The sequence below is a fragment of the Gorilla gorilla genome, chromosome 21 (genome assembly GCF_029281585.2).
Source record: "Gorilla gorilla gorilla isolate KB3781 chromosome 21, NHGRI_mGorGor1-v2.1_pri, whole genome shotgun sequence".
In the NCBI taxonomy this organism is placed as follows: domain Eukaryota; kingdom Metazoa; phylum Chordata; class Mammalia; order Primates; family Hominidae; genus Gorilla; species Gorilla gorilla.
The window spans coordinates 47,780,883-47,807,353 of record NC_073245.2 but is presented as its reverse complement, the minus strand read 5'-3'; the positions used below and the strand labels follow the sequence as shown (position 1 = coordinate 47,807,353).

Sequence of the window (26,471 nt, the reverse complement as noted above, 5' to 3'; positions counted from 1 at the left end):
GACTTGCTAAGATTTTGGCTTGTGGGCTGGGCATGGTGGCTCACACCTGGAATCCCAGCACTTTGGGAGGCCAAGGTGGGAGGATCAATTGAGCCCAGGGGTTTGAAACCAACTTGAACAATATAGGAAGACCTTGTCTCTATGAAAAATACAAAAGTTAGCTGGGTGTGGTGGTGCACACCTGTAGTCCCAGCTACTCAGGAGGCTGAGATGGGAGGATGGCTTGAGTCCAGGAGGTTAAGGCTGCACCAACCACATAGTTATGCAAGCCAAAATCTTCTTTCTTTGGAAAAAAGAAAAAATCTGTTTTCAATAGAAAACAAAGGAGAAGGTCTGATGGAAGCAGGGATGAGGTGGGATCTGAGGGAAGGCAGATAGTAGGAGCTCAGTTTTGGACGTGTTAACTGTGAAATTCTTATTGAATTGTAAGTGGACATGTGTGGTAGGCAGTTAGCTATATGAGTTGAGTTCTGGGGAGAATTCTAGGCTGGAAATGTCAATTTGGGAACTGTCATTATGTAGATGGAGCTGGATAACAGCATTAACAGAGCACAGAAAAGAGAAATCTGAGAACCTGGAGCGTTCCAGCATTTAAAGGCAGGGAGGAAGCAGGGACTCAGCCAAGGACCCTGATCAGGAGAGGCAGTGAGGTAGGAGGCTGTAGGTGGTCACTTTTCTGTTCTCACCATGCTCAACCTTTCAGCGTCAGTAGACACAGTTGTTTCACCATGTTGGCCAGGCTGGTCTCGAACTCCTGACCTCAAGTGATTCACCGCCTCGGCCTCCCAAAGTGCTGGGATTACAGGCCTGAGCCACCACACCTGGCCAGATTCTGGATATTTTTTGAAGGTAGAGCATAAAGAATTTGCTGATGAATTGATGTGGAATAAGAGAGAAAGAGCAGTGAGAGATGACTCGAAAGTTCTGAGGTGAAATAGGGTTTTTGTTTTGTTTTGTTTTGCGGGGGGGATCATTGGAAAGTATGCATTTGGCTTGGGCATGTAATGTTCAAGCTATAAGTTAGCCAAGCTGGTGGAGACTAAACCACACCATCGCCGTCTGAGGCTTCAATGTGCTTAGGAATCCCCGAGGGCATAAACGCAGCTTCTGATTCAGCAGGGCCTGGGGTGGGGCTGAGGTCCTACAGTTTTAAATAGCCTGCAGGTGATACCAGTGCTGTTGGTCCACGGACCACACCTGGGGTAACCAGGGTAGTAGGTGGTTAAGTATTAGCGAGCTCTGGAGCTCAAGAGCAAGGCTGGCCTTGATGATTTTTGGGAGTGGTCCAAATAGAGATAGGCCAGCTTTGCAGGAGAAAGGGTGCCTCTTCAGAGCCCAAGACTGAGAGGGCTATGAGGGAGGCTGGGGGTGGGAGGTCAGCTCAGAGGGAAGTGGCCCCAAGGTCACTGTCCTTCTCCTTTCCTTTGATTCCTGTCTGCTGTGCACATCCCTGCTCACTGCAGACAGTTTTGCCGCGGTGCCGAGCGCAGGACGATGACCCGGCCCAATGCCCTGGATCGATGCCGAGGGAAACTCCTGGTGCACAGCCTGGTACGGCCTCGGGAAGGGACTCAGGGGCGCCTAGCTGGGGCCTTCCGCTCATGCTGTCTTTTTGCCCTCCCAGAACCTTTTGGCTAAGCAAGGACTGCGACTTCTACGCGGCCTGAGACGGGGCAATGTGCAAAAGAAGGTGGCATTGGCCAAGAAGCTCCTGGCAAAACTGCGCTTTCTGGCTGAGGAGGTAATGCCTCACCCACCCCACTTTCCTACCCTGTACACCCTTTTCCCTAAGTTTTTGAACCATTCCAGAGGCCTCGGGCAGGTGTGACGTAACATTTTTCCTTTGGAATGATGCCAGGGCTGGGACTAATTGCTGTGGGCATAGGACCAAGATCCATTTGCAGTAGCTAAGGGTGAGGACGAGAGTTCTAGAATCCAGCAGAGACCCAGGGAACATTCAGGATTTCTTTGGATGAAGATTTGAGAGTAGGCTGCCGTGAGCATGACCTCCCTTGTCTGAAGCACTAAATATATACATATATACATATATATATATATATAACATATTGTGCTGCTGATGGGTATGTGAGATGTTCCCAATGGGTTGTGATTAGAAACAATGCTTCCGAGACCATTTTGGTACATGTCCTGGTGCTTTTCTATGGCAGTGGTTCTCAAACTTTTTGGTCTCGGGACAGGTCTCAGATTACATCACTGCACTCCAGCCTGGGTGACAGAGACCCTATCTCAAAAAAAAAAAAAAAAAAAAAAATGGAGATGGGGTCTTGCTGTGTTGACCAGGCTGGTCTCAAACTCCTGAGCTCAAGCAGTCCTCCTGCCTTGGCCTTCCAAAGTGTTGGGATTACAGGTGTGAGCCGCCACGTCCAGTCAGAAAAATCTTCAAGTGTTGGCAAGCTGTCAAGCTCACAATGGCAGATACAAGACACATACTTTTTCTGAAATTGTAATTTTATTCTGCCTCCTGGGTTCAAATGATTCTCCTGCCTCAGCATCCCAAAGTGCTGGGATTACAGGTGTGAGCCACCGCAACTAGCCAAAGTTGTAATTTTCACTTGCTTTGTTTCTGATTCTAGGGGGAAAGCTTTCATTCTTTATTAAGTTTGATGTTAGCAGTGTTTTTCATAAATGCCCTTTATCAGGTTGAGGAAGTTCTCTTCCATTCCTAGTTTTGTGTTTTTATTATGAAAGGGTGTTACATTTTATCGAACTTTTTTTCTGTGTCTATTAAGATGATCATGTTTTTTTCTTTTTTGTTCTGTTACTGTGATGTATTACACTGATTGATTTCCTTAGGTTGTACTATCCTTGCATTCTATGAGATGAATTCCTTTTATCAATGGTGTATATCCATTTTTTAAATATGTCATTGGATTTTCTTCAGGACTTTTGTATCTGTGTATTTATAAGGGATATTGTTTTGTAATTTTCTTTTTTCTTTTTTGATTAAAAAAAAAGTACTTAAAAAGTAGAGATGGGGTCTTCCTGTGTTACCCAGGCTGGTCGTGAACTCCTGGGGCTCAAGGGATCCTCCATGCCTCGGCCTCCCAAAACGCTGGGATTACAGGCCTAAGTCACCACGCCCGGCATGTAATGATTTGATGTCTTTTCTTGTGATTTATCTATCTTTGATATCAAGGTAAAGCTGGCCTCATAGAATGAGTTACGAAGTGTTCCTCCCTCTTCTATTTTTTTGGAAGAGTTTGAAAAGGATTGGCGTTAATTCTTCTTCAAGTGTTTGGTAGAATTCACCAGTGAAGGCATCTGGTCTTGACTTTTTTTGGGAAGTTTTTGACTGCTGAGTCAATCTCTTTAATTGTTATAGATTTGTTCAGATTTTCTATTTCTTCTTGAGTCAGTTTAGATAATTTGTATTTCCAGGAATTTTATAACTTCATCTTAGATAATCTTATTTGTTATTTTATACTTGTTCATGGTATTCTCTTACAATCCTTTTTATTTCCATAAGGTTGCTAGTAACGTCCTTCCTTTCATTTCTGATTTTAGGTATTTGTGTCTTTTTTTATTTTTTATTTTATTTTTTTAATTTTTTTGAGACGCAGTCTCTCTCTGTCACCAGGCTGGAGTGCAGTGGCACAATCTCGGCTCACTGCAATCTCTGCCTGATTACAGGTGTAAGCCACCATGCCCGGCCAGCCTAGTCTTTTTAAATTTACTGTTTTGTGATCTAACGTATGATGTATCCTGAAGAATGTTCCATGAGTGCTTGAGAAGAATGTGTACTCTGCTGTTATGATGGAGTATTTTGTATGTGTCTTCTAGGTATAGTTGGTTAGTGTTGTTTTAAGTCTATTTCCTTAATAATATTCTGTATAGATGTTCCATCTGCTATTGTAAGTGGTATACTGAAGACTCCAACTATTGTAGAACTGTTTGCCTGATATATTTAAAATTTCTATTATTTCCTTTTGGTTCCAGTTTTCAACTGTTTGCTGAAATTACCCATCTTTTAATTCTTGTGTACTTTCCTCACTAGATCATTTAGATTTCTATCACAGTTATTTTAATATGCTTATCTAATAATTCCAACATCTGGGTTATCTATGCGTCTACTTCTATTGATTATTTCCTCTTGACCATGAGTTTTGCTTTAACTCCATCCTGTAATTTTTTTTATCATATGCCTGGATATTTGTATAAAACATTAGTGACTAAAATAATATATATGTCCAGGAAATGGCATTTCTCTTCTTACACTAGGCCTTACTCTAGAGAGTGAGGACCAAGTCATTATGCTTTGTATTTGAAATGGGCTTAGTTGTGAATTTGGTTTGGTTCAGTTCACTTTGGGCTTCAAATGTTTTTTTGAAGGATCACGATTGTCCTTTCATCCAGGCTTAGAACTGAGAACTGGCAAGATTCCAGAAATCTGTTTCTTGTTCACACCCAAACTGCCAATTCTCCAACTCTGGGTAAGCTCTCCCTGCTTTATAAACCACCAACCAGGTGTTTGGGTTGCTGGGGCATTCTCTGTGCTTTTTGAGTCTGCTTCCTTTCCTCTGTGCCTTGTTAGTCCTGCTTTCCCTCCTCTGGCCTTTGGAGGGTCTCCACCTTACGTTGTAAAAGTCTAGAATGCATCAGAAGGTTTCTCTTGGCTCTCCAGCTGAGCCTGTAGCATCTGATAGCTGAAAGCCTAGTGGGGGAGGTTTCTCTCAGCCCTCCTACCTCACCCTCAGCCTTCAAAAGATGAAATCCCAGAGATCCACTTCTGGGTTTTTAAATTCTCTTCCCTACCACCTCCTTCTAAGGGTGGTTACTTTGTGCTTTTTTTTTTTTTTTTTTTTTTTTTGAGACCGTTTTGTTCTTGTTGCCCAGGCTGGAGTGGAATGGCATGATCTCAGCTCACTGCAACCTCCAGTTCCTGGGCTCAAGCAATTCTCCTGCCTCAGCCTCCCAAGTAGCTGGGATTACAGGCATGCGCCACTATGCCTGGCTAATTTTGTATTTTTTTTTTTTTTTTTTTTTACTAGAGATGGAGTTTCACCATGTTCGTCAGGCTGGTCTCGAACTCTTGATCTCAAGAGATCCACCTGCCTCGGCCTCCCAAAGTGCTGGGATTAGAAGCGTGAGCCACAGTGCCCGGCCTACTCTGCACTTTCAAGAAACTTTACATACCTCAGAAAGATCTCAGCTCTCCTTCCCTGTTCCCAGCTTTTTGCATACTGCCCCTTAGCTCTAGGCGAAGATCCATAGGAAAGAGTTCGGAGGTACGGAAAGACATATTTTGTGGCTGTGGTCCCTGGGATTCTCATGTGGCATGCTACCTCACACATAGTCATTAAAAGTCTCTTAAAAGTGGATACTTTCTCCTTGTCCCCACTTCTGATGTTCCTTTTTACTACTGCTGTTCTGCCAGAGGTGGGAGTAGCAGCTGGAGGTCTCTCCTTGATTATGAAGAACTCATCATTTTCTGGAGTTTAGTTGATATAGGTTTCTTTCAATTCCCACTTCTCTGATGTGTTTTTTAAAATACGATTTTTAGTCTGGGCAACATAGGGAGACCCCCATCTGTACAAAAAATAAAACTAACGAGGCGTGGTGGCAAGCTCCTGTAGTCCCAACTACTTGGGAGGCTGAGGCGGGAGGACTGCTTGGGCCTCAGGGTTCGAGGCTACAGTAAGCCATAATTGTGCCATTGCACTCCAGCCTGGGTGAAAGCGAGATCCTATATCCAAAAAAAATTGTGTGTGTGTATAATTTTACAATTTATTTGGATTATTTTGGTTGTTAGGGTATAAGTCTTTTTGTTGTTGTTGAGACACAGTCTGGCTCTGTCGCCCAGGCTGGAGTGTGGTGGCGCAATCTTGGCTCACTGCCTCCCAGGTTCAAGCGATTCTCCTGCCTCAGTTTCACTAGTAGCTGGGATTACGGGCATGTGCCACCATACCTGGTTAATTTTTGTATTTTTAGTAGAGATGGAGTTTCACCATGTTGGTCAGGTTGGTCTCAAACTCCTGACCTCAGGTGATCTGCCTGCCTCGGCCTCCCAAAGTGCTGGGATTACAGATGTGAGCCACTGCGCCAGGCCGGGAGTGAGTCTTTCTACATCCAAACTAATAGTGGACCCCTCCACTGATTTTTATTTTTTTATTATTTTTTATTTTTTTGAGATAGAGTCTAGCTCTGTCGCCCAGGCTGGAGTGCAGTGGTGCAATCTCGGCTCACTGCAACCTCTGCCTCCTGGGTTCAAGAGATTCTCCTGCCTCAGCTTCCCGAGTAGCTGGGTTACAGGTGCCTGCCACCATGCCCAGATAATTTTAGTATTTTAGTAAAGATGGGGTTTCAGTAAAGACGGGGTTTCGTTTTGTTGGCCAGGCTTGTCTCGAACTCCTGACCTCGTGATCTACCTGCCTCGGCCTCCCAAAGTGCTGGGCTTACAAGCGAGAGCCACCACGCCCGGCCCTCCACTGATTTAAAAAAAAAAATTACAGTATTTTCCTCTGATGTACAATTTACATATAATGAAGTGTACAAATATATATATATTTTTAAGACAGAGTCTCACTCTGTCACTTAGGCTGGAGTGCAGTGGCAAGATCTCAGCTCACTGCAACTTCTGCCTCCAGGCTCAAGTGATTCTTCTGCCTCAGCCTCCTGAGTAGCTGGGAGTATAGGCATGCGCCACCATGCCTGCTGATTTTTGTATTTTTAGTAGAGATGGGGTTGCGCCATGTTGGCCAGGCTAGTCTTGAAATCCTGGACTCAAGCGATCTGGCCACCTCGGCCTCCCAAAGTGCTGGGATTACAGGCGTGAGTCACCATGTCTGGCCAAGTGTACAAATCTTAACACACATTTGCTGAATTTTGGCAAATACATATATCTGTGTAACCCAAATCCCTATCAAGATCTAGAATATTACTTTCACCCCAGAGTTGTTCCTTTATGTTCCTTCCCAGTCAGTCTCCATTCACCCCCATACAGATAACTACTGATTTTTTCAATATATTTTGATTTTTTTCATTATAGTTTTGCCTGTACTAGATTTTAATACAATGCAATCATGCCACATGTATAGTCAATTCTTGTTATTGGTGGTCTGTAAAGTTGCTGCAAACACTGAATTAGCAAATACTGAATCACTGCCCCCGGAGAAATACAGGGTTAGGTTCCTAGTGGGCGATGGTCACATTTTTTTTGTCAACTGATCAGTACAAAACCTTGTTTTATGTGTGTTTGTTTAAAGATACTTTCTTTAATATAATATATGGTTGGCCATTGCAGTGGCTCACGCCTGTAATCCCAGCACTTTGGGAGGCCGAGGTGGGTGGAATCACCTGAGGTCAGGAGTTTGAGACCAGGCTGGCCAGCACGGCGAAACCCCGTCTCTACTAAAAATATAAAAAATTAGCCAGGTGTGGTGGCCAGTGCCTGCAGTCCCAGCTTCTCTGGAAGCTGAGGCAGGAAAATCACTTGAACCCAGAAGGCAGAGGTTGCAGTGAGCTGAGATTGTGCCACTGCACTTCAGCCTGGGTGACAGAATGAGACTCTGTCTCAAAAAACAAAAACAAAATGCTTACAGTATCAGAGCTCACAAAGGCAGAGTATTGCTTTATTCCAACTCAGGGCCCTTCAAACTTTTTTTTTAAATCTAAGTCTCAAGTGTGGTGGTTCACGCCTGTAATCCCAGCACTTTGGGAGGCCGAGGCAGGTGGGTCACTTGAGGTCAGGAATTCAAGACCAGCCTGGCCAACAAGGTGAAACCCCCTCTCTATTAAAAACACAAAAAGCTGGGTGTGTGTGGTGGTATGCATCTGTAATCCCAGCTACTCAGGAAGCCGAAGCCAGAGAATTGCTTGAATGCGGGAGATGGAGGTTTCAGTGAGCTGAGATTGTGCCGCTGCATTCCTCCAGCCTGGGTGACTGCAAGATTCCATCTCAAAAAAAAAAAAAAAAATTTAAACCCATTTCCCGTTTAGAGAAAAAAAGTGCAGCTCACTGCCAGCACTCATTTAATTTTACATAAACTCACTCTTTGAGGCTGAAGAAATTATGACTGATTTTCAATATGAAAATAAAATATAAAAACCTTACTTGGAGTTATTTCTAAACAGAACTTGTCTCTAATCCTAATGTAACAGAAGTATATATGATGTTACATTAGGATTACAGGCAAGAGTATTCTCAAGGCAAACAGGAAATAGGTTAAAAAATTTCTTTTTGTATTTTTAATAAACCAGAACACTTTTTGCATGACTCGTTGAATTTTTTTTTTCTTTTCTTTTTTTTTTTTTGAGACAGAGTCTCGCTCTGTCGCCCAGGCTGGAGTGTAGTGGCTCGATCTCGGCTCACTCTAACCTCCGCCTCCCAGGTTCAAGTGATTCTCCTGCCTCAGCCTCCTGAGTAGCTGGGATTACAGGCGAGCGCCGCCACGCCCGGCTTATTTTTGTATTTTTAGTAGAGACGGGGTTTTACCATGTTGGTCAAGCTATTCTCGAACTCCTGACCTCGTGATCCACTCACCTCGGGCTCCCAAAGTGCTGGGATTACAGGCATGAGCCACCGCACCCGGCCAATTGTTGAAATTCTTAAGATGAACTGGATGCTGCAACAGGTACCCTCTTGGGTTTAGGTGTTGTTCCTTCACAGAATCCATGCCTGAATCTGCAGTATACAATTTTTAGGTGCCTCATTCGATCAGTCCCAGTGGTATTTTGTCTTTTAGCCAGTTATACTTCCTCTAGTGCTTGGCGGGGTAGCCACGTTTGCCACAGGTCGACTTCTGACGTTGGCAGGCCATAGAGCCACAGTGGCGGCACAAAGTATGTGTCTTATCGCGATGCTTTCCAAACGATGACGTTTCCTTTGTCATCTTGTTTCTGCGGCTTCAACCAAAGAAGGGTTAAAAATTTTTAGTAGAGGATGGGTGCGGTAGCTCATGCCTGTAATCCCAGCACTTTGGGAGGCTGAGGCAGGAGGATCACCCGAGGTGAGGAGTTTGAGACCAGCCTGGCCAGCATGGTGAAACCCCATCTCTACTAAAAATACAAAAATTAGTTGGGCATAGTGGCACATGCCTATAGTCCCAGCTACTCAGGAGGCTGAGGCAGGAGAATTGCTTGAACCTAGGAGGCAGAGGTTGCAGTGAGCCGAGATTGCACCATTGCACTCCAGCCTGGGTGACAGAGCGAGACTTAGTCTCAAAAAAATTTTTTTTTTAATTTTTTTTTTAATAAAGATGAGGTCTCACTTTGTCGCCCAGGCTGCTCTTGGACCCCTAAGCTCAAGTGATCCTCCCACCTTGGTCTCCCAAAGTGCTGGGGTTACAGGTACGAGCCACCATGCCTGACCCGTTCAAACTTTTTGACTCTTTGCCCATACTCATGTGATTACAAAAGCACCAGGGGTATTGATTTGGGGGTTACAAATTTTAGCTAGTAAGCAAATTTGCAAATACAGAATTCACAAATAATGAGGAAGGACTGTGTTCTCTTGTGAGAGGCTTCCTTTACTCAGTGTACTGTTTTAAGATGCGTCCAAGTTGTTGCAGATATCTAGTTTCTTTCTTTTTATTGTTGAGCAATTTCCCATTGTATAAATATATCACAGTTTGTTTATTCATTCTCATATTGATGGACAGCTGTGCTGTTTCATGTTTTTAGCTAGTATGAATAAAGCTGCTATGAATATTCTTGTTTTTTTTTTTTTTTTTTGAGATGGAGTTTTGCCCTTGCTGCCTGGGCTGGAATGCAATGGTGTGATCTCAACTCACTACAACTTTCGCCTCCTGAGTTCAAGTGATTCTCCTGCCTCAGCCTCCCAAGTAGCTGGGATTATAGGCGCGTGCCACCTTGCCTGCCTACTCTTCTGTATTTTTAGTAAAGATGGGGTTCACCATGTTGGCCAGGCTGGTCTCAAACTCCTGATCTCAGGTGATCCACCCGCCTCAGCCTCCCAAAGTGCTGAGATTACAGGCATGAGCCACTATGCCCAGCCTCAGCCACCACGCCTGGCCTCTCAATGATATTTCAAGTCCTCCTGTGTGCCAGGCTCTGTATTAGGCCCTGGGGGTCAGCCCCTGCCATATTCCTTGCCCTTTTGAGGCTAATGTCCTAGGAAGACAGACTATACATCTGTAAATGAATATGAAAAATAATTATGATCTATAGGAATTGGTAAGAAAGAGGTTACAGAGGCTGAGGGGGTGGAGGAGAACCTGCTTGGGTAAGGTGGTCAGGCAAGTCTTCTCTGCAAAGACAACATTGCAGCTGACACCCAGAGGATGGGGAGAAGCCAGCCAGCTATGGCAGAGTGGGTAGGAAGGGAGGACTCAAGGCAGGAAGACTGCTTAGGAGCCTGTCACAATTGTCTAGCCAAGAGTGGGTGGTCTTTTGGCTGGGCATGGTGGCTCGCACCTGTAATCCCACCACTTTGGGAGGCTGAGGTGGGAGGATTGCTTAAGTCCAGTAGTTTGAGACCAGCCTGGACAACATAGTGAGACCCTATCTCTACAAAAAAATTTAAAAATGAAAACATTGCAAGTCATGGTGGTGTGTGCCTATAGTCCCCAGAGACTCAGGAGGCTGAGGTGGGAGGATCGCTTGGGCTCAGGACGTTGAGCCTGCAGTAAGCTATGATTGTGCCACTGCATTCCAGCCTCGGCAACAGAAAAAAAAAGCAGATGGTCTTGAAGTGGGGCAGGGAGAAAGGGAGAGAAGGGGGAAACTGCCAGGAATGGGTGATTGGATGTTGGAGGAGAAGTGTGTCACCAGCCCAGGTATTTGGCTGATGTGATGGGCACCACATGTGCACACTGTGCACATTGGGGAAGATAAAACTGGGGAGGAGGGAAAGGTGAAGAGACAAGGTTGGCACCAGCTACCATGTGCATGAGCCTTGAGGACATTACGCCTAGTGAACTGGGCCAGGCACAAGGGCACACACTGTATGATTCCACTCATATGGAGGGCTTGTTGTAGTCAAATCCAAACACAGAAAGAAGAATGGTGGCTGCCAGGGGCTGGGATGGAGAGCGGTAAATGGAGAGGTATGGTTTAATGGGCAGAGTTTCTGTTCTGCAAGATGAAAAATGTTCTGGGGATGAATGATGGGGATGGTTGCATAATAACGTGAATATATTTCTTTTTTTTTCTTTTTTTGAGACAGAGTCTTTCTCTGTCGCCCAGTCTGGAGTGCAGTGGCGTGATCTCGGCTCACTGCAAGCTCCGCCTCCTGGGTCACGCCATTCTCCTGCCTCAGCTTCCCGAGTAGCTGGGACTACAGGCGCCCGCCACCACGCCGGGCTAATTTTTTGTATTTTTAGTAGAGACGGGGTTTCACCATGTTAGCCAGGACGGTCTCGATCTCCTGACCTCGTGATCCGCCCACCTCAGCCTCCCAAAGTGCTGGGATTACAGGCGTGAGCCACCGCGCCTGGCATTGTGAATATATTTCATGCCCCTGAACCGTACATTTAAAAATGGTTAGGATGATGGTCAATTTTATAAGTATTTTTCCACAATTAAAAAAAAGAAGCCAAGTGTGGTAGCTCATGCCTGTGATCCCAGCACTTTGGGAGACCAAGGCAGGAGGATCTCTTAAGCCCAGGAGTTCGAGACCAGCCTGCGCAACGTGGCCAAACCCCATCTCTACAAAAAATAAAAAATTAGCCAGGCATGGTGACACGTGCCTGTAGTCCTAGCTCCTTGAGAGGCTGAGGTGGGAGGAATGCTTGAGCCTGGGTGGTCAAGCTGCAGTGAGCCGTGATAGTGTCACTGCACTCATGCCTGGGCGACAGAATGAGACCCTGTCTCGGGGAGATAGGAGCTGGATGGCTATTTGGTCCATTCAGTTCAAGCTGTGAGAGCAGGAGAGGTCGGCTCCAGATCCACCTCCGTGACCAGTTATCCACCCGCAGCCCCAGCCACCCCTCCCCGACGTGCTGGTCTGGATGCTCAGCGGGCAGCGCCGTGTGGCCTGGGCCCGGATCCCTGCCCAGGATGTGCTGTTCTCTGTGGTTGAGGAGGAACGGGGCCGAGACTGTGGGAAGATCCAGAGTCTAATGCTCACGGTGAGGGGACCCACGGGTGACGGGCCGGGAGAAGTGGAGTGGAGCTTATAGGGCAAGGGTAGGATAGGCCTTGGGTAGAGGCCTGTGCTTCCCAGCTAGGGGCCCCTGAACACTTTCCAATTGTCCAAAACACCAGAAAGGGATTGTGCCTTTGCCTGGGGCAGCTTTGAAATCAGATAAACCCCAAATCTTCCCTAGCTCTGGGACTGCATGGGCCATTTTGCTGACTAGGCCCTGACAGATAGGCAGGGTACCAAAAACGAGAGAGTGTGACTCACCCCTTACAAGTGTGGCTGGTCTGGCCAGGGGTGGTGGCTCATGCCTGTAATCCCAGCACTTGGGGAGGCTGAGGCACGCGGATCACCTGAGGTCAGGAGTTGGAGAGCAGCCTGGCCAACATGGTGAAACCCCGTCTCTACTAAAAATACAAAAATTAGCCAGGTGTGGCGGTGTATACCTGTAATTCCAGCGACTAGGGAGGCTGAGGCAGGAGAATCTCTTGAACACAGGAGGTAGAGTTTGCAGTGAGCAGAGATCACGCCACTGCACTCCAGACTGGCAACAGAGGGAGACTCCATCTTAAAAAAAAAAAAAAAAAAAAAAAAAAAGTGTAGCTGGTTTGTGGGCCAAAGATTTCTAAATGAGGTGTCCCTGGAAAAGATAACTGAAAAGGGTCCCTAGGAGGGAGAAGCCGTGACCCTTGGGGTTGGGGACAGGGAATGTAAACATGTGGGGGGTGGAGGGGACAAAGGTGGGAGAGCAGAGCTCAGAGTGTAGTTAGGGGTCTGGGGAGTGGGGTACAGGAAGTGGCAGTGTTAGGGCAAGAGGTATAGGGAGTGAGAGTGTGAGGGTCATGGCGTAGGGTGGAGGGCAGGAAGAGGGTAAGGCTGGGAAGGTAGGGAGTGGACTGGGAGTTTGGCATGGTGTGGCGATGTGCAGTAGAGGTGTGCCCTGGGGAAGCAGGATTGCTAGGTCTAGCTGGGGTCATGAGAAGAGGCATCGGGGCCCTGACATGCCTTCTTCACACACAGGCACCCGGGGCAGCCCCTGGTGAGGTCTGTGCCAAGCTGGAGCTCTTCCTGTGGCTGGGCCTGGGCAAGCAAGCCAAGGCCTGCACCTCTGAGCTGCCCCCGGATTTGCTGCCCGAGCCCTCAGCCGGGCTGCCCTCCAGCCTACACCGGGATGGTGAGTGCAGAGGGTGGGCAGGGCAGGTATAAGGCCCACCTGGCAATCTGCCCAAGGTGTGGGGCTCAGTCAGGGGACTTCAGTGGTTCCCCTGGGCAAACATGACACCTTCCTTGCCCCTCACCCCAGACTTTAGCTACTTCCAACTCCGGGCTCACTTGTACCAGGCCCGAGGTGTGTTGGCAGCAGATGACAGTGGCCTCTCGGACCCTTTTGCTCGAGTCCTCATCTCTACCCAGTGCCAGACCACACGGGTGAGGGCTGGGATGACATGTGGGTGGAAGGGACCCAGGAGACAAGTTAGGGTGGGTCTGAGCTTTTCCCCAAGGCCCCTCTCCTCCCACTCTGGGTTTGCAGAGCAGGGTATCAGGATGGGGTACTAGATGGCCCTAACTTAGCAGGTGATGTAGAACTGGAGGTCTTAGCGGTGAGGAGTCATTTTCTGGGGTTGACTTTAGGCCTGGACTCTGAGGGTGGCCAATTGCAATGGGGAGGCAGGGCTGTGAGGGGCTGGCTGCAACACCAACTGAAGATGCTTTCGTCTTCCTCACATCTCACTCTTCTTGTGATGAGCGTTTACTTAAAGTATTCCTTCGGAGCAGGGGTGCCCACATGGCATGCATGTTGGGAGCCTTCTCCTGATACCTGCTGCTACCTGCTTCTCTGTATGGCCCCCAAGGTCCTGGAGCAGACGCTGAGCCCTCTGTGGGATGAACTCCTGGTATTTGAGCAGTTGATCGTGGACGGGAAGAGGGAGCACCTGCAGGAGGAGCCTCCATTAGTGATCATCAATGTATTTGACCACAATAAGTTTGTGAGTGTGGCCTGGGCCCTCCCTGGGTTCCTGGCCAGGAGTTTCCCCCTTGATGCCCACCTTCCCTGGCTCCTGAGCCTCTTCCCCTTTGTCTTCACTGCCCTGCTCCCCCTAGGGCCCCCCCGTGTTCCTGGGCAGGGCACTGGCCGCCCCGAGGGTAAAGCTGATGGAGGACCCATACCAACGCCCGGAGTTGCAGTTCTTCCCCCTGAGGAAGGGACCCCGGGCAGCCGGAGAGCTCATTGCCGCCTTTGAACTCATTGAACTAGACTACAGTGGCCGACTTGAGGTCAGCATGCCCTGGCGTGGCTAGCACAGGCTGTGAGCCCAACTTGTTAGTCCATCAGGCCATCCAGCCCCACGGAATATAAAACATGGATATGTCCCAGGACCAGCCTCCAGGTCTCTTTTCCCCAGAGAATACAGACTGCAGGTTTGTCCTGAGGTCACCTCATTGGACCACTTGACCCCAAGGAACATTGCAAGTATTCATGTGCTAGGTTCACCTTGTTGGGCCATCCTGCATGCCTCAGACACCCTGCTCCCTTCCTACACGAAGCTGCTTCCCGAGACCCCCTCCCTTCCACCAATCCAGCCTTGGTTGGTTCCTGTGCATTTATATTTCACCAGTACCTCTCCATATCCCCTCCCCACACCTAGGCTTTTCCTCCTTTGGCCTGATTCCTCTTCGCCCTCTGACTGTTTCCCTCCTACAGCCCTCAGTGCCCAGTGATGTGGAGCCCCAGGATCTGGCACCCCTGGTTGAGCCCCACTCTGGACGCCTGTCCCTTCCACCCAACGTGTGCCCAGTGCTCAGGGAGTTCCGTGTTGAGGTATCACCAGGCACTCAAAGCCCCCTTGTTCCCCAACATCCGGGTGCCCGTTTGTCTGGTGCAGGCCCCTGAATCTCCCACTTTCTGACCCCAGGTGCTGTTCTGGGGTCTTAGGGGACTTGGTCGTGTGCATCTGTTCGAGGTGGAGCAGCCCCAGGTTGTACTGGAGGTGGCTGGACAACGTGTGGAGTCTGAGGTCCTGGCCAGCTACCGTGAGAGCCCCAATTTCACTGAGCTTGTCAGGCATCTGACAGTGGTGAGGCCACGGGCTAGGGGACAAGGGGGGCAGAATAATGAAAGAGGGCAGTGGATGGTGACTTTCTACCTGGTTATCTTAGATGATCCAAGGGTCAGCAAACTCTCTATAATGGGCCAAATAGTAAATATTTTAGGCTTTGAGAGCCATCCAGTCTGTTGCAACTACTCAACTCTGCCATCGTAGCATGAAAACAGCCATAGATAATATGTAAATGAATATTTACAAAAACTGACAGCAGGCCAGACTCTGTCTATGGGCTGTAGTTTGCTGATTCCTGGATTAATTCATGGACTTGTGGTGCTCTCTAGGCGTTACTGTTATTCAGACCTCTTGAACAAGCCTCTTTGATTATTTTCTGTCTATCCATTATTGAGAATAGGGTATTAAAATCTCCAGCTATTACTAATGAATTGTGTATTTCTCTCTTTAATTCTATAACTTTTTAGTTTTTGTATTTTGAGGCTCTGTTGTTAGGTGCATATGTGTTTATAATTGTTATATCTTCTAGATTAATTGACCTGTTTACCATTATAAAGTATCTGTTTGTCTCTAGTAATATTTTTTGTATTAAAGTCTATTTTCTCTGGTGGTATAACTACTCCAGCTCTCTGTGGTTACTATTTGCATGATATATTTTTTTCCTATACTTCATCCTTTATGTGTCTTTGAATCTAGAGTATCTCTTAGACAGCATGGAGTCACATCGCTTTTTTTAATCCAATTAACAATCTCTGACTTTTGATTGGTATTTAATATGATCACATTTGATGCTGTTGATATTATTGGCTGAATTTACATCTGCCATTTTGCTGTCTGTTTTCTATGTCTTGTGGACTTATTGTTCCTCTTTTACTGCTTTCTTTTGTGTTAAATAGATATTTATTATATTTTGATATTTATTAGTGTACTATTTTAATTTGTTGAGTTTTACTTAGTAGTTGCTGTAGGGATTACAATATACATACTACTGTTTCACAGTCTACTTCAGATTAATACTAATTTAATTCCAGTAAAATATACAAACTTTTCTGTGGTATAGCTCTATTTGTCCTCTCTTTTGTGCTAAAATTGTCATATATATGTGTATATATGTATATATCTACAAATACATAAAATAAACCCACCAATACAGTAGTAAAATTGTTTCCCTTAGGATCCATTGATAGATATGGAATTCCATATATATATATATGTATATATATATATATATAGCCTTTAACCATAAAATAAAATAAACCATAATATATATTTTAAGACAGAGTCTCACTCTGCTGCCTAGGCTGGAGTGGCGCGATCTCGGCTCACTGCAACCTGTGCCTCCCAGGTTCAAGCTATTCTTCTGCCTCCGCTTCCCAAGTAGCTGGGATTACAGGCACCCGTTACCACACCCAGCTAATTTTTTTGTATTTTTAGTAGAGACAGGATTTCATCATCTTGGCCAGGCTGGTCTCAAACTCCTGACCTCAAGTGATCTGCCTGCCTTGGCCTCCCAAAGTGCTGGGATTACAGGTGTCAGCCACCATGCCCAGCCAAAAAATATATTTGTGTGTGTGTGTGTGTGTGTGTGTGTATACACATATATATTTTAGACAGGGTCTCTTGCTCTGTCACCAAGGCTGGAGTGCAGTGGCACAATCTTGGCTCACTGTAACCTCCGCCCCCTGGGCTCAAGTGATCCTCCCACCTCAACCTCCTGAGTAGCTGGGACCACAGGTGCGCACCACTATGCCCGGCTATTTTTTTGTATTTTTGGTACAGATGGTGTCTTGCCATGTTGCCCAGGCTGGTCTCGAACTCCTGAGTTCGAGCAATCTGCCTGCCTCAGCCTCCCAAAGTGCTGGGTTACAGGCATGAGCCACCATGCCCAGCTTCTGACAGCACTTTGTAGGCTCCAAAGTACTTATGTTTCTATTATGTCATTTGATATTTACAACAGTCTTTTGAATCCAGGATTGTGTCCCTTTTTTTTTTTTTTTTTCGAGATGGAGTTTTGCTCTTGTTGCCCAGACTGCAGTACAGTGGTGTGATCTTGGCTCACCGCAACCTCCACCTTCTGTTTTCAAGCGATTCTCCTGCCTCAGTCTCCCGAGTAGCTGAGATTACAGGTGCCCACCACCACGCCCAGCTAATTTTTGTATTTTTAGTAGATATGGGGTTTCACTACGTTGGCCAGGCTGGTCTCGAACTCCTGAACTTGTGATCTGCCCACCTTGGCCTCTCCAGGTGCTGGGATTACAGGCATGAGCCACTGCACCCGGCCTGTGTCCCTTTTTTAGCTAGGAAACAGGATGAGAAGGCAGTGGTTTACCAGAGATTACACAGTGAGGCTATGGCAGAGCTGGGCTTAGAATGCAGGTTTAGATGTATTTTTTTTCCTACCTGTCTCTGTGGCTACCTTTCCCTCTTCCCCAGGTATTCAAAGACACAGCTCCTCTCTTCCACCCCCAGGACTTGCCGGAGCAGCCTTACTTGCAGCCTCCACTCAGCATCTTGGTGATTGAGCGCCGGGCCTTTGGCCGCACAGTCCTTGTGGGTTCCCACATTGTCCCCCACATGCTGCGATTCACATTTCGGGGTCATGAGGATCCTCCTGAGGAGGAAGGAGAGATGGAGGAGACAGGGGATATGATGCCCAAGGGACCTCAAGGTTAGGAACCTTCTCCTTCAGGGACACCAGACAGAAGCCCCTCTGATTCCTGGTGGACGTGGCTCCAGAGGGCCCTCCGATGGGGTGTGGAATCTGACTTCTACTTACCCACTCTCCTCATGCTGCCATTTTCCCCCTCCCAGGACAGAAGTCCCTGGATCCCTTCTTGGCTGAAGCGGGTATATCCAGACAGCTCCTGAAGGTGATGGGGTAGAGGAGATAGATGGGGAAGGGGCTGGCAGTACTTAGGATGGTGCTGGGTTAGAGGGACAAAGTCTGCTCTTCCTCAGCCTCCTCTGAAGAAGCTCCCACTAGGAGGCCTCCTAAAACAAGGCCCTGGGCTGGAGGAGGACATCCCAGATCCAGAAGAGCTTGACTGGTGGTCCAAGTACTACGCGTCGCTGCAGGAGCTCCAGGGGCAGGTGGGGGCAGAGAAGGGTCCCAGGGAGGGGGCTGGGGTGTAAATGGTAAAAAGAATGATATCTTAGCTAGGCATGGCGGCGCGCACCTGTAGTCCCAGCTACTCAGGAGGCTGAGGCAGGAGAATCACTTGAACCCAGAGGCAGAGGCTCCTGTGAGCTGAGATCATGCCATTGCACAACAGCCTGGGTGACAGTGAGACTCCGTCTCAAAAAACAAACAAAAAACAAGAATGATCTCATTGAAGGTGGAGCTCTACAGTTTTTCAGAGCTCTTCATTATAGTCCTCTTTTCTTCACAATTCTAGAAGCTGGGGATTATTAACTCCATTATCTAGAGCTGTGTTGTCCAAAAGACATAATACGAGCCACATACGTAATTTTAACTTTCGTAGTAGCCACATTAAAGTAGAATGGGCCGGGCGCGGTGGCTCACGCCTGTAATCCCAGCACTTTGGGAGGCCAAGGCGGGTGGATCACGAGGTCAGGAGATTGAGACCATCCTGGCTAGCACGGTGAAACCCCGTCTCTACTAAAAATACAAAAAATATTAGCGGGGCATGGTGGCAGGTGCCTGTAGTCCCAGCTACTCAGGAGGCTGAGGCAGGAGAATGGTGTGAACCTGGGAGGTGGACCTTGCAGTGAGCCGAGATTGCGCCACTGCACTCCAGCCTGGGCAACAGAACGAGACTCCCTCTCAAAAAAAAAAAAAAAAAAGTAAAAGGAAACAGGTGAAATTAATTTTAGTAATATATTCAAAATACCATTTCAAGGCTGGGCACAGTGGCTCATGCCTGTAATCCCAGCACTTTGGGAGGCTGAGGCAGGCAGATCACTTGAGGTCAGGAGTTCGAGACCAGCCTGGCCAACATGGCGAAACCCCGTCTCTACTAAAAAATACAAAAATTAGCTGGGCGTGGTGCTGGGCACCTGTTAATCCCAGCTATTCTGGAGGCTGAGGCAGGAGAATCGCTTGAACCTGGGAGGTGGAGGTTACAGTGAGCCGAGACTGTGCTCCAGCCTGGGTGACAGAGTGAAACTCTGTCTCAAAAAAAAAAAAAAAAAAAAAAAGAAAAACAAAAAAAAACTTCAACAAGTAATCATAAAATTTCTGAGCTATTTTACATTCTTGTTTTTTGTACTAAGTATTTAAAAATCCGGTTTTTATTTTATACTTATCGCACATCTTTTTCTTTCTTTTCTTTTTATTTTTAGAGATGGGGTCTTTATCTGTTATCCAGACTGGTCTCAAACTCCTGGGTTCAAGTGATCTTCCCACCTCAGCCTCCCCAGTAGCTAGGACCATAAGTACATACCACCACACTCAGCTAATTACAAACTTTTTTTTTTCCTGGGTGTGGTGTTTCATGCCCGTAATCCCAGCACTTTGGGAGGCTGAGGTGGGAGGATCACTTGAAGCCAGGAGTTTGAGAACAGTCTGGGGAACATGCTGAGACACCATCTCTACTAAAAATGAAAACAAGTAGCTGTGCATGGTGGTACACGCTGGTGGTCCCAGTGACTCAAGAGGTTGAGGTGGGAGGATCACTTGAGCCTCGGAGGTTGAGGCTACAGTGAGCCATGTTCACACCAATACACTCCATCCTGGGCTACACAGCAAGAGCCTGTCTCAAAAATAAATAAATAAAAATTAAAAAGCATTTACTTCATAGAGACAGGTTCTCACTGTGTTGTTCAGCCTGATCTCGAACTCCTGGCCTCAAGTAGTCACCTCAGTCTCCCAAAATGTTGGGATTCCAGGCATGAGCCACCAAGCCTGGCCACTTATAGCACATTGCAATTCAGACTAGCCACGTTTTGAGTGCTCAGTAGCCACGTGTGGCTGGTGGTGACTGCCCTAGACAGGGCAGGCTGGATGATAAATTGGAGCTTTAAAAATGCAAGTGGCATACACAGCGGGAACTTGAGTGAAGGTTTCCCAACTCTCCTGGAAAAGGGGGTAGACTAAGGGGTTGAAGGGGATGGGGAAGAATCTCTGGATCTGCTCTTTAATTTCAGCACAACTTTGATGAAGATGAAATGGATGATCCTGGAGATTCAGGTAACAGATTGGGCTTTTTGCTCTGGTTCCATCTGCCCATCCCGTACCCACCCAGATATTTCTGACTGGGGCATTTTTGCTGTTTCCAGATGGGGTCAACCTCATTTCTATGGTTGGGGAGATCCAAGACCAGGGTGAGGCTGAAGTCAAAGGCACTGTGTCCCCCAAAAAAGCAGTTGCCACCCTGAAGGTGACTGGGTACTGGGAAGAGGAAAGTGTCCTTTGGATTCTGGACATCGGGCTGTTGCTGAAGTCCTTGCCTTTTAGATCTACAACAGGTCCCTGGAGGAAGAATTTAACCACTTTGAAGACTGGCTGAATGTGTTTCCTCTGTACCAAGGGCAAGGGGGCCAGGATGGAGGTGGAGAAGAGGAAGGATCTGGACACCTTGTGGGCAAGTTCAAGGTACATTTGGGGAAGGAAAGCGGAACCAGGGAGCCCAGGTGGGGATTCAGGAGGACAATTATCTTACCAGAGCTTTTTCTGTCTCCCCCCAACTCAGGGCTCCTTCCTCATTTACCCTGAATCAGAGGCAGTGTCGTTCTCTGAGCCCCAGATCTCCCGGGGGATCCCACAGAACCGGCCCATCAAGCTCCTGGTCAGAGTGTACGTTGTAAAGGTGAGTCTCCATAGCCCTGGCACGCCTCCAACTATAGCTAAGGTAATGTACACGAAACCTACAGAAGGAAGGCTTTGGGAGGAACCTCGGGATCACAGAGTTCAAGTTCTTCATTTTTCAGGTGAGAAATCTAATCCACAAATTTAGGAGATCCCCTAGGGTTATAAAGCATGTTCATGGCAGAACCAGAATTGGGAGTTGGTCTCCTGACCCCTGTTTGTAGTTCTAGTCCTGTAGAATGGCGAGTATAATTCTAGGATGAGAGCAGGGCTGAATCTCAGGCTTCAGAAGGCTTGTTACCAAATACCTTTGTCCAACTTTGTCCAACTTTGTCCATTGGTGCAGTTTTCATACTGAGTTCAGCAGGGCCTTGAAGTATTCTTAAAGATATCTCGGAGCCGGTCGCGGTGGCTCACGCCTGTAATCCCAGCACTTTGGGAGGCCGAGGCGGGTGGATCACGAGGTCAAGAGATCGAGACCATTCTGGCCAACCAACATGGTGAAACCCCATCTCTACTAAAAATACAAAAATTAGCTGAGCATAGTGGCGCATGCTTGTAGTCCCAGCTACTCGGGAGGCCGAGGCAGGAGAATCACTTGAACCCAGGAGGCGGAGGTTGCAGTGAGCCGAGATTGCGCCACCGCACTGCAGCCTAGGTGACGGAGCGAGACTCCATCTCCAAAAAAAAACAAAAAAGAAAGTGAGTGGCAAAGGGATGGAATGAAACGGGGAAAGGGGTCAGGGTTGCGAGAATGAGGACAAAAATAACACTTCTCAAAGTAGATCTTTTTGTATACCTCTGACTCTTAGAACCGTAGCAGTGTTTCACATGCCCCTACAATAGACAAAAAATTAAAAGCAATCACAGTGTTGAGGAAACCTAACATGGAATACAAACACTAACAAATGACTCTCACTGTATTACAAATGAACAATATAACCACACTGAAGGAAGTGAAGAACAAAACCAAGTAACTCTGGAAAACAGTAATTTGACAGGGCTCTATAAAACTCAAGATGGGCCTGGTGCAGTAGCTCACACCTGTAATCCCAGCACTTTGGGAGGCCAAGACAGGAGGATCACTTTAGCCCAGGAGGTCAAGACCAGCCTGGGCAACAAAGTGAGACTCCATCTCTACAAAAGATTAAAAAACTAGCTGGATGTGGCTGGGTGTGGTGGCTCATGCCTGTAATGCCAGCACTTCGGGAGGCTGAGGCAGGTGGATTGCCTAAACTGGGTGGATCGCCTGAGGGTCAGGAGTTTGAGACCAGCCTGGCTAACAGGGTGAACCCCGTCTCTACTAAAAATACAAAAATTAGCTGGGCATGGTGGCACGTGCCTGTAGTCCCAGCTGTTTTGGAGGCTGAGGCAGGAGCATTGTTTGAAGCTGAGAGGAGGAGGTTGCAGTGAGCCAAGCTTGTGCCACTGCACTCCAGCCTGGATGACAGGGAGAGAGCTTGTCACAAAAAACAAAAACAAAACAAAAAACCAACTAAACTAAAGATAAAGAGAGCTGAACATAAATGCTGTCATCTAGTTAGAAGTATGTGTTAGCAATTCTGAAGCTATATTATGTGTATACTGGTATACATGAATAAGTAAACTATATTGTAGATAATGAGAACCAGGTTTCTTACTGTTGGAGAAAGAAGTTACAAATAAGGAAAGGGGATTAAATGAATGCTGTGGTATTAGATCAGAAACAGAAGTAGCTGTATAAACTCATGTTTTTAAATATACACAGATGGAAAGATACAGAAATATAGATATGTGTATATATATGTGGACTATGTTGTTCATGTTTGCTATCTCTGTTTGCTGAGAAGGCCTAGAATCAACAACATCCTAGTAGCAGTGAGCAAACCAGGTGCCCAGATTTTGGTTTCTAAAAACCATTATTTAATAAAAGGATTGAGGACTCCTTGGAGTTGATTCCAGGACTAGGACTGGGAAAATATAAGTCAAATCTGGAGCATCTTGTGGGGCAGGAGTAAGGAAGTGCTCAAAAAAGGATGGGGGCTTGATGAAAGAATGAATACAGGAGCCAACCTGAAGGAGCTCCTAATGGTTAAGACTTGAAAAATTGGGGCAACAGAATAAGTAATGAGGCTGGGCACAGTGGCTTTCGCCTGTAATCCCAGCACTTTGGGAGTCTGAGGCCAGGAGTCCAAGACCAGCCTGGCCAACATGGTGAAACCCTGTCTCTATTAAAAATACAAAAATTAGCTGGGTGTGGTGTCGGGCACCTGTAATCCCAGCTACTTGGGAGGCTGAGGCAGGAGAATTGCTTGAACCTGGGAGGTGGGGGTTGCAGTGAGCCAGGATTGTGCCATTGCACTCCAGCCTGGGCAACAAGAGCAAGATTCTGTCTCAACAACAAAAGTAATGATAGTATTGGATATTCAGACTTTCTTTTTTCTTCTTTTCTCTCTCTCTAGCTCTTTTTTTTTTTTTTTTTTTTTGAGACGGAGTTTCGCTCTTGTTGCCCAGGCTGGAGTGCAATGGCACCGTCTTGGCTCACTGCAACCTCTGCCTCCCAGGTTCAAAGGATTCTCCTGCCTCAGCCTCCCAAGCAGCTGGGACTGCAGGCATGTGCCACCATACCCTGCTAATTTTGTATTTTTAGTAGAGACAGAGTTTCTCCATGTTGGTCAGGCTGGTCTCAAACTCCCGACCTCAGGTGATCCGCCCACCTGGGCCTCCCAAAGTGCTGGGATTACAGGTGTGAGCCACCGTGCCCAGCCTGCCTTCTTTTTTTGTTGTTGTTTTGAGATGGAGTCTTACTCTTGTTGCCCAGGCTGGACTGCAATGGCACAATCTCAGCTCACTGCAACCTCCACCTCCTGGGTTCAAGTGATTCTCCCACCTCAGCCTCCGGAATAGCTGGGACTATAGGCACACACCATCATGCTTGGCTAATTTTAGAGATGGGGTTTCACCGTGTTGGCCAGGCTGGTCTCAAAGTTTTGACCTCAAATGATCCGCCTGCCTCATTCCAGGCGTGAGCCACTGCACCCAGCTCTCTGTCTCCTCCTAATGCTCCCATTATATGTATGTTGGTGTACTTAATGGTGTTCCACATTTGTTTGAGGCTCTATTTCATTTTTCTTTTTTCTCTTTTCTCTCTGTTCTTCAGCTTACATAATCGCTTTTGATCTAGCTTCAAGTTTGCCAATTCTTTCTTCTGTTCAAATCTACTATGGAGCCTCTCTAGTGAATTTTAAATTTTAGTTATCATACTTTTCAACTCCAGAATTTTCATTTGGTTCTTTTAAAAATAATGTATGGCTTGGCCGGGTGTGGTGGCTCATGCCTGTAATCCCAGCACTTTGGGGGGCTGAGGCGGGTGGATCATGAGGTCAGGAGACGAGACCATCCTGGCTAACACGGTGAAACCCCGTCTCTACTAAAAAAAATACAAAAAATTAGCCGGGTGTGGTGGCATGTGCCAGTAGTCCCAGCTACTCGGGAGGCTGAGGCAGGAGAATTGCTTGAACCTGGGAGGCAGAAGTTGCAGTGAGCTGAGATCACACCACTGCACTCAAGCCTGGGTGACAGAGTGAGATTCTCTCAAAAAAAAAAAAAAAAATGTATATCTCTTTATTGATATTCTCTATTTGATGCAATGTTATCATCATACCTTCCTTTACTTCTCTGATCAAGCTTTCCTTCAGTTCTGTGAACATGTTTACACTGGCTACTTTGAAATACTTTCCACTCGGCCAGGCGCAGTGGCTCATGCCTGTAATCCCAGCACTTGGGAGGCCAAGGCAGGCAGATCACGAGGTCAGGAGATCAAGACCATCCTGGCTAACATGGTGAAACCCCATCTCTACTAAAAATACAAAAAATTAGCTGGGCATGGTGGTGGGCACTGTAGTCCCAGCTACTCGGGAGGCTGAGGCGGGAGAATGGCCTGAACCCGGGAGGCGGAGCTTGTAGTGAGCCGAGATTGTGCCATTGCACCCCAGCCTGGGCGACAGAGCAAGACTCTGTCTCAAAAAAAAAAAAAAAAAAAGTATATAGATAGATAGATAGATAGATAGATAGATAGATAGATAGATACACACACACACATACATACTTTCCTGTTAGGTTCAACATTGTGTTGCTCTCGTGGGCATTTTTTGGGGGGTGGATGGAAAAATAATTTTTCTATTTCTTTGCAGGCCTCATAATTTTTTGTTGGAAACGGCATTTAGATAATATATGGTAGCAACTCTGGGTACTGAGGTTTCTTGTTATTTGCTTGTTTATTTGTTTAGTGACTGGCTGGATTATTTTAGCAAAGTCTATTTCCCATCCCCTGTGTTAGATCACTGATGTTGCTACTCTGGCAGGTGCAGCTTTGGATATACCACTGTCACCCTAGGATAACCGTGGTACTGGTAGGGCCCTCTTGCATTCTTTTCCCTGACCACACCCAGTTAAGCTCTACTTATTGCTCTGTCATTTGCAGTAGTATCCTGGGAGCATAAAATCCTCTACAAATAAATCTAATCAAATGGTGGCTCTTTCCAATGAATACTTTCTGAGGTTAGTGTTTGATATTTGTTTTAACCCCAGCAGAGCTCCTCCCAGCTGTCTTATCCCTTGGCTCTCTCCTGTAAAATAGATATAGCCTGTAGTCTAAGCTGTATCTTCATTACATCCATGAATCTCCTCCCAATCCCTTCACTACAACATCCACTTTTTTTTTCTTTTTTAGACACAGTCTCACTCTGTTGCCCCGGCTGGAGTGCTGTGGCACAGTCTCGGCTCACTGCAACCTCCGCCTCCTGGGTTCAAGCAATTCTCCTGCCTCAGCCTCCTGAGTGGCTGGGATTACAGGCGCCTGCCACCACACCCAGCTAATTTTTTGTATTTTTAGTAGAGACAGGGTTTCTCCATGTTGGTCAGGCTGGTCTTGAACTCTTGACCTCATGATTCGCCCCCCGCTTGGCCCCCCAAAGTGCTGGGATTACAGGCATGAGCCACTGTGCCCGGCCGAGACCCTATCTCTACAAAAAAATTTAAAAGTTAGGCCAGGTGCGGTGGCTCACCTCTGTAATCCCAGCACTTTGGGAGGCCAAGGTGGGCAGATTACCTGAGGTCAGGAGTTTGAGACCAGCCTGGCCACCATGGTAAGACCCCAATGCTCTACTAAAAATACAGAAATTGGCAGGGCATGGTGTCATGTGCGTAGTCCCAGCTACTGGGGAGGCTGAGGCACGAGAATTGCTTGAACCTGGGAGGCAGAAGTTGCAGTGAGCTGAGATCATGCCACTGCACTCCAACCTGGGCGACAGAGCTAGACTCTGTCTCAAAAAATAAAATAAAATAAAATAAAAAAATAAAATAAAATAAAATAAAATAAAAATTACCTGGACGTGGTGGTTCCTGCTTGTTGTCCCAGCTACTCAGGAGGCTGAGGTGGGAGGATTGCTTGAGCCACTGAGGATGCAGTGTGCCAGAAAAAAAGGAAGAAAACTTACTTATTTTTGAGACAGTCTTGCTCTGTCACCCAGGCTGGAGTGCAGTGGTGCAATCTTGGCTTACTGCATCCTCCACCTCCTAGGTTCAAGCAATTCTCCTGCCTCAGCTA

The 26,471-nt window shown here is 46.9% G+C and overlaps 2 protein-coding genes across 2 annotated transcripts in view; one reads left to right on the top strand and one right to left on the bottom strand.

Moving 5' to 3' along the window:
• FER1L4 (fer-1-like 4 (C. elegans)) overlaps window positions 1-26,471 on the top strand; it is a 52,534-nt gene that overhangs the window by 14,265 nt on the left and 11,798 nt on the right. The window contains exons 20-35 of the mRNA NM_001433623.1: window positions 1,464-1,551; window positions 1,625-1,741; window positions 11,895-12,047; window positions 13,079-13,232; window positions 13,362-13,486; window positions 13,912-14,046; window positions 14,162-14,335; window positions 14,763-14,879; window positions 14,974-15,135; window positions 17,587-17,785; window positions 17,929-17,987; window positions 18,076-18,207; window positions 20,224-20,266; window positions 20,356-20,456; window positions 20,534-20,671; window positions 20,769-20,885. Coding sequence (NP_001420552.1) covers window positions 1,464-1,551; window positions 1,625-1,741; window positions 11,895-12,047; window positions 13,079-13,232; window positions 13,362-13,486; window positions 13,912-14,046; window positions 14,162-14,335; window positions 14,763-14,879; window positions 14,974-15,135; window positions 17,587-17,785; window positions 17,929-17,987; window positions 18,076-18,207; window positions 20,224-20,266; window positions 20,356-20,456; window positions 20,534-20,671; window positions 20,769-20,885 — 2,014 coding nt within the window. The remainder of the gene's footprint in view (window positions 1-1,463; window positions 1,552-1,624; window positions 1,742-11,894; window positions 12,048-13,078; window positions 13,233-13,361; window positions 13,487-13,911; window positions 14,047-14,161; window positions 14,336-14,762; window positions 14,880-14,973; window positions 15,136-17,586; window positions 17,786-17,928; window positions 17,988-18,075; window positions 18,208-20,223; window positions 20,267-20,355; window positions 20,457-20,533; window positions 20,672-20,768; window positions 20,886-26,471) is intronic.
• LOC129529182 (large ribosomal subunit protein eL37-like) lies at window positions 8,562-8,849 on the bottom strand. Its single transcript, XM_055373408.2, is given in 2 exon segments — window positions 8,562-8,702; window positions 8,705-8,849. Coding segments are annotated over 2 exon segments (282 nt in total). The 3' UTR covers window positions 8,562-8,565.